At 34.7% G+C, this 12354-nt stretch overlaps 1 protein-coding gene across 1 annotated transcript; it reads left to right on the forward strand.

Moving 5' to 3' along the window:
- Positions 1–287: 287 nt before the first annotated feature.
- Positions 288–1187, forward strand: LOC122730657 (vomeronasal type-1 receptor 1-like). The gene has a single exon (XM_043969863.1). The coding sequence runs from the start codon at positions 288–290 to the stop codon at positions 1185–1187; it is 900 nt and encodes a 299-aa protein (XP_043825798.1).
- The last annotated feature ends 11167 nt before the right edge of the window (positions 1188–12354 follow it).

Here is a 12354-nt window from a genome sequence, read left to right on the forward strand (position 1 = left end):
AGAAACCAGATCTATTTTAAAACATCTTCATTTGCTCCAAAATCTAATGTAAACATGAGCATAAGTTTGGGGTTTTGCCAGTCCAACATTTCCTAAATACAAGTTATTAAAATTTCATAGAATGATCACTTAATAAATACTGTTGGTAGATAGATCCCCCTACCTTACCTTCTGCATAGAGGATAGGATAGAATTCCATTGAGAAACCTTGAGTCATGAAATGTCATAATATCCTTGTTTCTCCCAGGTTACTTTGGATCCGAGGGCAATTCTTCTGCATCTAAAGAATGACTTTTCATTATGATGTCCTTAGAATTCTCTATATCAATCAAATCATTATTGGGGTTCTAGGAAACGCTTTCCTGATTTTCCTATACAGTTTTAAGCTCAATGTGGGTCAAAAGACAAAACCTACAACCCTGGTTCTCATCCATTTGCTCTTTACCAACATAATTTTCCTTCTTTTCAGGGGAATCCCCAAAACATTTGAAGTTTGGAGCTTAAAATATCTTGTGCATTACACTGCTAGTAAAATCATATCTTACCTACAGAGAGTGGCCCGAGGCCTGTCCCTCTGCAGCTTCTGCCTCCTGAGTGCCTTCCAGGCCATCACCATCAGTCCAAGCAGTCCCAGATGGGTGGGGCTCAAAGCAAGAGTTCCAAATTCTGTCTTACCCTGCTGTCTTCTCTGCTGGATTTGTAATCTGTTGATGGATATAGTAGTGCCCATGTATGGCATTGGTCCAAGCAACACAACGTACACTAAAGAGAGTTGGCAAATTGGTTTTAGTGCTTTAGACCTCTATGCCACCAAGACGTTAATATTCCTTATCTGGAAATTTGTTTATGATAATGCATTTGTGAGTTTTATGGCCATGACCAGTGGTTACATGATATTTGTCCTCTACAGACACCACCAGAAAATGCAAAATATTCAAGTCACCAGCCTGTCCCATAGAAGCTCCCCAGAGGCCCAAGCCACGAAAACCATCCTGCTCCTGGTTGGCACCTTTGTCATCTTTAACTTAACTAGCTCCATATTTATGATTTATATGACTTTTTCGAAGGTAACCAGTCCTATACTGCTTAACATTTCTGCTTTTCTTTCTTTGTGCTTCCCAACAGTAAGCCCCTTTATTCTCCTCAGTAGGGACACCCAGATCACTAGATCCTACCGCATTTATTAAGGGCTGAACAAGTTTTTTTTTTTCTTTTTTTCTTTCTCTCAATCCAAAATTCAAACCAGAAACCTAGAGAACAATAGAAGCAGAGTACTTTCGCAGTGGGAGTAATATTGGAGAATGTCAATTCTGTTGCTGGGGGAATTCACACCCCGAGCTTGAATCAAATTTCTTTCAGGCAATATAGATTATATTATTTTAACTCCTCAACTAAGATTTTCTCTGTATTGGCTACTGTGTCCAAGACAACTATAGCCTGAGCAACTTTACAGTAATTGAGAGTATAGTTTTCAGTGATTCAAAGATTTATCAATCCACTTCCATGCTGGAATCCTAGAATGTCTTTAGATCTGATCAAATCTCTTCAAACTCCATTCTCCCCCTCCTTTATGATACAGTATCTTTATGGTGTGTTCACAGTTGCCAAGCATAGGACACTGCCTTGTGGAGATATCAGTACTAGATCTCTTGTGAGGTAGAGTTCTCACTGTAAACTTTGTAACACTGTCTACATGGAAAAAAAAAAAAAGGTCACTATGACTTTAAACCTTCCTTTGCCTATGCCCTATTCCCAGGTCAATAATGTAAGTAAATACCATTTTAATCTCTCCAGGTGAATATTTTTTGTGAGTGTACCCCTAGCCCAGATCCCATGAACTTAAAATTATAATCAGGTTTATTAACTACAACTAGCAAATAGTCAATAAAATGGGTTCATTTGTTCCTCTCAGTGACCAAAGAGACTTAACCTATGGAACCTTAAATACTTAAAAAGCCTTTGGAAAAAGGAGTGCACCTTAGAGTGGAAATCAACTCTGATTGGTAAACAAGTAATGAAAGAATGAACATTAAAATAAGAGGTGGGTTTATCCTAATCAGGGTCTGGGGGAAGTGATTTTGATCAGTCAATCTTGGTCAAAGAGATTTCTCTTACCCATATCTTCCTCTATAGGGTAATCTAGACAAAAGGGAGAATCCTCTTTTCCCACACCTGTCTGAGTAAAACCCAATGGGCCAGAATCAATCAATTCACCTAAACTATTTTTTTATCTTTTGAACAGATTTGGGTTTTCCCAGTGGGGTGCATCTGTCCAAGATTTCATCTCTTTATCAGCCTTGCCCTTCAAAGACTGACTGAATAAACTACAGGGGTTAATTTCTATATGAATAAAAGGAAGGGGGAAAATCCTTAGTTCTAATTCAATAATAGGGTATTAATATAGGAGAGGAATAATCCTTTATCTCACTTATCAATATCCAATGAGTCCTAATGAGAGCAAAGTTGGAATCTCATGCAATTACTTGAAGTTAAGTTCATCTTAATATAGAACAGAATAATATTAGGTCTATTGGCTGCTACATAACACACTGCTGACATGATTAAATATTCCACTAAAGGTCTCAGAACTTCTTCAGAATAATTGCTGTCCTCTCCTATCTTATTCTTATGAAGATGACTTTATATTTTGTACCTAAATGAATAACTTTAAACTTATCCCTATTGGATTTTATCTTAGTTCTCTTTTACCCAATGTTCTAGACTTCCACAATCCTTTACTATCCAAAATATGTAATAGAGTTTTGAAGTGATCACTCTTATATTTGTGATATCTTCAAATTTGACAAAATATTTATGATTTTATTTAAATCATTGATTAGAAAGCATTGATTAGTACAGATCTTCCGATTACTCTTCTATAGGCTTAATGTCACATTGTATTGAACCATTATAAACTACTTTGTCAGTCTAAATACCCAACCAATACTGAATGCATCTAATTGTCTTATCCTCTAATCCCTACTATTATATCAAGCAAGCAAGCAATAAACATTTTTGCCTAAATATGTGCTATATCCTGGGCAGTGTATTAAGCATCAGAGATCTACCTGTTTCTGTGATACCTTTAAATGTTTTGTATGTATGGGTACCTGGGAGTCCTTTATATCTTGCATTTGGATTCTTCATTTTCTAGGTGATGACAAAAGTACATTCTCCACCCAATATAAATTTAGTACCTTTGGATCAGGAAGGGAGGAGGCAAAACATTTTAGCTCCATCTGCAAAAACCCGGACCTGAGCTTTGTCTGTACATTTTCAAGAGTAAACTCTGGGTGTGGACATGAGCCAAAGAAAGAAAATCATGTTTTTAGCTGTGTCCAAGATAAGATGGGGTCAGGGGAATAGCAGGAATTGTGGGTCTTTCAATCATGGATTATTAAATCACTGAATAAATATATTATTTTAGATATTAATGCAATGTTTATCATGCTGACCCAATCTACCTATGAGCAGTAACTTTTTCTCACATTATTAAAGATGCCTACATTTCTGTAAAGTGAATTTGCTTCCATTCATATAGTTCCTGTATGTGTTTTTGTAGACTCTCAAGTATTTCATGCTTTCTGTATTTATTCTAATGAAATTTCTCTTTCTATTTCCTATTTGATAAAAATAAATTCATCATTGTGAAAACATTAATTTCTAGCAACTGAAAGAAAAGAAAGAACATAAAAGAACCTAGATAAAAAGATATGCAATTCTGATCATGATCAATGCTACTCATCTATTGACCAAAAAGGGATAAACTAATAAAACTGAGATGCACATTTTTGAGCATAGCCACTATGGCAATATTATTTCCTTGGCTAAAACTGAACCCATTCCTATTTGTTTGTTTGTTTGTTTTTTCCTGACTCCATGAATATTAATACAATCATTTATTCATTCATTTATATCTATTTGTTTATATATTTATTCATTCATTTGTTTTTTATTTATTCATTGATTCATTCATTCACTCATCTATTTATTTTTTTTGTTTGTTTTGTTTGTTTAATCATAAAAACATTTTTTTTTTGGTGAGGCAATTGGGGTTAAGTGACTTGCCCAGGATCGCACAGCTAGTAAATGTCAAGTGTCTAAGTCTAGATTTGAACTCAGGTCCTCCTGAATCCAGGGCCAGTGCTTTATCCACTGCACTTCCTAGCTGCCCCATAGCATTTTATTATTTTCCATTTACATGTAAAAATAGTTTTCAACATTTATCTTATAAGATGTTTAGTTCCAATTTTTTTTCTCCCATCCTCCCTTCCCTCCCCCATCCCCAAGACATAAAGCAATATGATGTAGACTATATATGTGCAATCACATTAAACACATTTCTTCATTAGTCATAACTAAATCCAGTCCTTACACTTGTGGGGGGTGGGGGGTAAAGTGAAGAGATGGAAAGGAACGCTAGATGGTGAATAATAAAATTAAATAAAATTTATTTTTAAAAATATCATCACATGCCAAAATAAGCTTATTTTCCTTATTTAAAAAAACTATTTCCTGAGACTGACAGATTCAGGATATTCTGTGATTAAGATTTAGTGAAATATTTGCAATGTTTTTGACAGTGCCTCTTCTGATGTCTTTCTGGAGGAGCTCTGACTTATAGTAAAAGTTAGGAAGATTAAAAAAAAAAGATCAAATGTTGATTAAAAAGAGTAGTCATTTTAAATGGAATCAAAATTTTGAATCTTAGAAACGTGTGCTTAAAGTTCCACTACTTACCAATGTTATTAGTAACTTGAATAAAGAGACAGATACTTTATGTGTGAAATATTAAGTGGATATTATGCTGAAAGGGGGACCTAACATATTAAATGATGGAATAAGGTTACAAAGAGATCATCCTAGAAAAAGACAAATTAGAATATTAAAGAAAATATATTATACATCAAAGATAAATATTAATTTATACTTTATATATGAAGTGTTTTCAGCCACATGCTTGGCAAAATAAAGTTCCTGGGGGCACCTAGGTGGTGCAGTGGATAGAGCACCAGCCCTGGATTCAGGGGGACCTAAGTTCAAATCCGGCCTCAGACACGTAACACTTATTAGCTGTGTGTGACCCTGGGCAAGTCATTTAACCCCAATTGCCTCACCAAAAAAAAAAAAAGTTCCTGGATCCTAGGTTCAATTACTATGCCTCTAAGGGGTCTTCCTTAAAACCCCTGTTGTATCCGATGAGAAAATAATTTTTAATAATGGATTTCTTGGGGGGAACCATATATCAATTCCTCAGTCCTTTGTACCCCCACTCCATAAAGTTCAGATCTTGCCTAGAACAAAGCAAAGGGAAGAAAAGAAATGGAGATAGCACTTCTGTTTAGCTCAGTGAAGGACCAAGTCTAGATAATGGACATTGCCTAAGGCAACTTGACTGAGGGTCTTCTCCCTGATGTCATCTGTAGAATTCATTTTAATTTAGACTACCCTTAAGTAATGTCAACCAATTGAATTGAATGATGCTAACCAACTAGCTCTGATCAACATATAATAACCTGACTTTATCAAAAGAGGATAAAACCATGGCCAAACCACGGTCTCTCTCTCTCTCTCTCTCTCTCTCTCTCTCTCTCTCTCTCTCTCTCTCTCTCTCTCTCTCTCTCTCTCTATTGCAGGGCAATGAGGGTTAAGTGACTTGCCCATGATCACACAGCTAGTAAGTGTCAAGTGTGTGAGCCTGGCTTTGAACTCAGATCCTTCTGAATCTAGGGCTGGTACTTTATCCACTGTGACACCTCGCTGCCCCCTTGACCCTCTCTCTTGCTGGGCGCTTGGCTCTCTCACTCTGGACTGCTCTCTAGACAGTGTAGATTTTGTAGGTCTTTTGAACTCTCCTGGAGACCATGTGCTGTCTCTCTGAGAGACTACATGGGTCTTCTGGGGCTCTTCTCAGGCCATGCAGTCAATTCTTTACTGGTATATATAATATTAATTGATAATAAATGTTTTCTGCCAAAACTGATTCAATAGCAAATAATTAATAAAATGCAATTTTATATAATTATTTAAAAAATACAACCCCCAACATTAAAATCAAGGCATACTTCTCCTGGAAGAACCTATTTTTTTTTTTGGCCAAACTCTTCCTTTAAAGCTATATATAAGGCTGACTCCTGACTATAAGGTAGGGAAAAGATCTGGGCCAGTCAGCATGTCTACATGCTGGGGACAAGGATGGAAGTTATTAAATTGCCTAATCTGATCTAATCCTCAGTTAAAATACCCTTTTCCATCCCATTTTCTCTAGCAGATTGTCCCTTCTATCATCTCTACTCTGGTGCTAGTCTTCTATAATTTATGTCTAGTGGTTGCTTCCATACCGCTAGAAATATGCGAATGTCACTCCTCAAAATTGGATCCTAATTGGTTGAAAAATAAACAAATGTTAGTACATATGTGTAATGAAGTATTACTGGACTAAAAGAAATATTGAATATGACATTTGAAGACAAACTTGAAAATACTTATATGAAATGATACTGAATAAGGTAAGTATAGTCAAGAAAGACATATAACAAGATATGATGACAACAAGGTAAATAGAAAAATAGATCAAAAGTAAGAATTGATATTGTTTAAATGCAGATTGAAGTGTGCTATTTTTCACTTTCATTTATTTTCTTTTATTCAAGTCTTCTCAGACTATATGGAAATATTTTAAATAATCGCACATGTATAATGTATATCTGATTGGTTACCACCCAGGGGTGATGGGAGGGAGAGGTAAAATTTGGAACTCAAAATTTTAAATAAAAATGTTTCAATTTTTCTTTAAGTAAAGGCTACAATTTTTTCTGTAAAGTAAGTGCTACAAAATTACAAAGAAAAACTCTAACTACAAATAAGAAATATGAGAAGGCATTAATAGGCCATTCCTTTGTAGAGAAAGGACAGCTGTGGTATCTATAAAACATATTTGATTCTGGTTCATTAATCATCTTCTTTTCTGTTTTGTTAATGTAGGTTTTTATGTAGAACAACATAAATGTATGTAGATCCATACACACCCACATATAATGTATATATCAAGAAATTATGGGGCACCTAGGTGGCGCAGTGGATAGAGCACCAGTCCTGGATTCAGGAGGACCTAAGTTCAAATCTGGCTTCAGACACTTTACACACTTACTAGTTGTGTGACCCTGGGAAAGTCACTTAACCCCAATTGCTGCACAAAAAACAAAAATTAACAAAATAGAAAAAGAGGTTTAATGACCTAAAATTGCATTTTAGTGAGTAAACCAACAAATAAGTACAAAAAGGGGGATAGTGAAATTTCAAGGAAAAATTGATAAAATTAAAACCAAAAAAAAAAACCCTATAGAAATAATTTAAAACATCTAGAACAAAGACTTACAAAACTGATAAGCTTCAAGCCAACATGATTAAAAAAGAGAGGATTTCAAATCAACCAAACAATAGCAAATGAACAAAGTGATATCACACAAAAAAAGAATTTTAAAAAATCTGAATGTATTATAGACAGTTGTAAGCTAATAAAACTAAGATAACAAAAGAAGTATAAGAATGCCTCAAAAATAAAAAAAATACTCAAACTAACAGAAGACCAAATTGAAATATTAAATAATTCAGTATCAGAAAGGAAATAGAGGTACTCATAAAGGCACTATAAGGGAGCAAGAATGGGGCAAGAATTATTGGTAGTATTAATGCAGTCTTGGAGAAGTCGTAAACTGATTCCAACATTCTGTAGAGCAATTTGAACTATGGCCAAAGGGATATAAAACCATGTATACTCTTTGCCAGTAATAATACCATTACTCAGCTGGTATCTAAAAAGAGAGTAAAAACTAAAAAGTTGAATTTAAAATTGAGGAGATGCCCATCAATTGGGGAATGCCTGAATAAATTGTGGGATGAGATTATGATGGAACATTATTGTGCTATAAGAAATGAAGAGCAGGATGCTCTCAGAAAAAACCTGGAAAGACTTACATGAGCTGATGCAAAGAGAAATGTACTGTATACAAAGTAACAGCAATATTATAAGATGATCAGCTGTGAATGACTTAGCTATTTCCAGCAATAGAATGATCCAAGACAACTCTAAAAGACTTATGAAAAATGCCATCCATCTCCAGAGAAAGAACTGACGGTGTCTGAATACAGACTGAAGCATAATTTTTTTTAGTTCCGTTTTATTAAGTTTTTTTTGTTTGTTTTCTTTCACAACCTGACTAATGTGGAAATGTTATGTATGACTACACATGTATAACTTATATTGAATTGCTTGAGTTCTTAAAGGGGGGTTGGGGAGGGAGGGAGGAAGAGAATTTGGAACACAAAGTTTTAAGAATCTATGTTAAAATTATTTTTAAGTGTAATTTGAGGAAAAACACAATTATAAATAAATGTAAAACTAAAAAATAACAACTACTGGTCTTAATAGCTTCACAGAAGAATTCTACCAAACTTAAAAAAAATAGTAACAATACTAAACATATTTTTTCTCAAAAGTTGACAAAGAAAGCACTCTAGCCTACTTGATTCAGGAGCCAAATGTAGTCTTAATACTTACAGGGAAAGAGAAAGCAAAGATAGAGAACCACAGTCGAATATCATTAATGAATAGCCATTTTAAAAAAATGTAAATGAGACCTCATCAGATAACAGCAATTCATTAAAGAAATAAAGCATTATGACAAATTTAACTTATATGAAAGATGCTAGACTAGTTTAACATTAGCAAAAGAATCCACATAATGAATAATATTTAAAAGCACTGAAAACATAATTTTTTCAAAAATTTCATAAAGAAACCTTTGATAAAGTGCATCATTTGTGCCCCAAATACTTAGAAGCATGGGCAGAGTGTGACTTTTTTATAAATTACAAGCAGTGTCTAAACCAAAAGTGAGCAACATAGGTAATATGTATTCATTATAAGCTTTTCCGGTAAAATAGGAGCAAAGCAATTATGTCCCCTCTCCCCATCCATATTTTATATAGTTCTGGAAATGTCAACAGGAGTGATAAGAGAAGAGAAAAAAATTATAGGTGAAAACACAGGTAAAGAAAACCTACAACCATTGCCATTTGTTAATGACTGCTTACAAAGAAAATCCTAAGGAATCAACAAAGATACTGAGACAAGAATTTCAGCAAATTTGAAGGATACAAAATAAAGCCTCAAAGACAAATAGCATTTCATATGGAAATTTCATATGACAACAAATTCTGAGAAGCAATGATATAAAGAGAAATGTCATTCAAAGTCACTTCAAAATTCATCAACTATTTGGAAAGCAAGCTACCAAAGGTCAGCCAATGTTAATCTAGATTCAAATACAAAATGTTCCTTGATGCAAATGAGAACAATTCAAGTAACTAGAGAATGAGATCAGAATAGTTCTCATGGTATAGTAACAACTGAAACTCGTTACTATGTTAAAAAATACGTCAATTCCAACTTTCTTTGATTAATCTTTCTTTTTTTTAAATTTATTTTGTTAACTATTTCCCAATTACATTTTGGGGGGGTAGGGCAATGAGGGTTAAGTGACTTGCCTAGGGTCACACAGCTAGTAAGTGTCACTGTCTGAGACCGCATTTGAACTTATGTCCTCCTGAATCCAGGGCTGGTGCTTTATCCACTGCACCACCTAACTGCCCTGATTACTCTTTCACAAAGATTAAAAATCCTCAGATTCTTCCTCATTTTAGTCACAGTAGTATACCATCAGAAAGCAGATCGGACACAAAATTTTACAGCATTTAGAGAAAATCAAAATTCAGTCTTTCAATTCTTTTTGGGGGGGAGTCTGTGCCACAGGAAGAGACAGTTTTTGTAATCCTGTAAGCTACCTACAAAAAAAGAAAGAAGAACATAGAAAGTATTATCCAAAAGAGATTCAGAGAGAGAAAAGAAGCTCTGGTTGGAAGAATGTCTAAAGCATGGACGTCATTTGTGAATGCAGCACATATTTAATGTAATTTTCTGAATGAAAAAAATCAGTTTGAAAAAGGAGACATGTTAAAGACTGTGGAGCCTAAATTCTAACTGTGATGTTTAAAAAATCTAATGTGTGGTGGCTTAAATTAGAAGCTTTAGCACCAGTCTTCAGGCATTAAACATTTATTAAAGTATGGAAAACATTAAAGTGGAAATAAGAGGAAAAAATTAATAGTGGAAAAAATTAAAGTGGAAATCAGAGGCTAACATTAGAAAAAGGGTACTTAAGAGGTACTTAGGTACTTAGCTGGTAAGAGAAACCCAACTGAAAATTTAAAGGGACAGGCACATGTGGAAACGGGCTCAGGGTTCAGCTTTCCTCTTCATGGTCAGCCTAAACTGTGGAGCATGAAATTCTAATGAGTGATCACCTAAAATTAGAAGCTTTAGCATCAGTCTTTGGGCATTAAACATTTATTAAAGTATATTAGGGGTTAGCAAAGAGAGAAAGAGAGAGGAAAAACAGCCTTCATCTAGCTATCTAAGAGAGAGAGAGAGAGAGAGTGTGTGTCCCTGCTGCCAACAGCTGGTTCCTGAACGAAAAGACCCAGATCCTTAGCCACTTCTTCCAGAAGGCCCCTGTGAAACAGGAAGCAGGGCCATCCACACACCCAGCTCCAAGCTAATTGGCTGATAGCACTGATTGACATGACCCACAGGCAGTAGACAAAACTTCTGGATACCAATCCGACCTTGGAAACCCGAGAAGGGTCACCTCATTGGTTCTCCTCAGGGTGGAGCTTCCCTGCCATGTCTTTCTCAGCACGTTGGTGGAGCTCTGATTCTCACAAGACTTTACATCAATCCATGATAGCAAATATTATTTGATTTTTTTGGTTTCTCTATGAGAAATTTGATACTGATTTATATAGCATAGACTTCAATTTTATTATTTAATGTTTACAAATGTAAACAAACTTTTCCTCACAAATATATCCATATTATAGTTTTTAAAAGTTTTGCAAGGTCTATAAAGATTATAAGATTTAAAGTGTGCATGTACATCTTAATTGTATATTATAAGTTTATGAGAAGAATTGTTAATAATTTTAAAACTATGATTGTGGAGAATCATCTCTAAATTAATGAAGCTTTAGGTTTCAAGAAATATGTAGTTTCTTTCCTATTACAGAGCTCGATTCTAAGCAATATGATAAAGGTCCGGTTTCCTGATTGTTTTTTGTTCAGTATCTTATTTTCCTAATGTTTTTAATAAGTTCTTGAATTTCTATACAACTAGTGTTGGGTGATAGAAAGAAAGGATTTAATTCCATTGTAACTTATTAATAAATATTTTCCATTTCAAACTTGGAAAAAAGTGTTCTTAGCTGATGCATTCCAGTATAAGTGATCATTACTAACCAATTTGATTTGCTATTTTAATTTTACATATAATTAAAACTCTAGAAGGAATACATTGTATAATTCAATTCTTGGCAGTGCTAAACTTGCAATCAAGATGCCCAGAAATATGCCTTTGATACTTACTACCTGTGTTGCCCTGTGAAAATGAAAACCTTTCCTAGTCTCAATTCACAACATTGTTGTGGAGATGAGAGATAATAAAAGCAAAATGCTGGGGCAGCTAGATGGCGCAGTGGATAAAGCACTGGCCCTGGATTCAGGAGTACCTGAGTTCAAATCCAGCTTCAGACACTTAACACTTACTAGCTGTGTGACCCTGGGCAAGTCACTTAACCCCAATTGCCTCACCAAAAACAAAAAAACAAAAAAAAAATTTTTAAATGCTTTGCAAACTGAAATGCAAGTTAAGCAAAATTCAATTGGAAAAACAAAAGATACAGAAAATCAGGAAAAATAATGGAAAAAAGGTAAGAGTTGAAGAGGGGATATTACTTTCAAATTTAATGCTATATATAAAACATTGGCTTAAAAATAACAAAATAGATAAATGAGACTGTTCAGTCATGAAAAGCAGAAACAAGGAAATTCAATGACCAAGTGTTAAATTAACTGGAACATATATGAATTAGCAAAGACCTTATTTGATTAAAAAAAAAAAACCTGGGAAAACTGGAAAGCAGTCTTGCAGGAATTAGACCTAGATAAACACCTTATACCAAATTTCATGACAGACTCAATTTATTTTTTTACTGTTCAGTTGCTTTAGTCATGTCTGACTCTTTATGACCCCCTTTGGAGTTTTCTTGGAAAAGATACTAGAGTGGTTTGCCATTTCCTTCTCCAGGTCATTTTATTGGTGAGGAACCAAGGCAGATAGGGTTAAGTGATTTCCCAGGTGTCTGAGCCCAGATTTGAACATATTAAGGTAATCTTCCTGACTCCAGGCCGGACACTCTATCGAGTATGCCATCTAGCTCCCTCAAAATGGGTATTTG

The sequence above is a fragment of the Dromiciops gliroides genome, chromosome 6 (assembly GCF_019393635.1).
Source record: "Dromiciops gliroides isolate mDroGli1 chromosome 6, mDroGli1.pri, whole genome shotgun sequence".
NCBI lineage: Eukaryota > Metazoa > Chordata > Mammalia > Microbiotheria > Microbiotheriidae > Dromiciops > Dromiciops gliroides.

What these genes read in the sequence shown, in the direction of transcription:
- LOC122730657 (XM_043969863.1), top strand. Translation starts at nt 288, where the DNA reads ATGACTTTTCATTATGATGTCCTTAGAATTCTCTATATCAATCAAATC.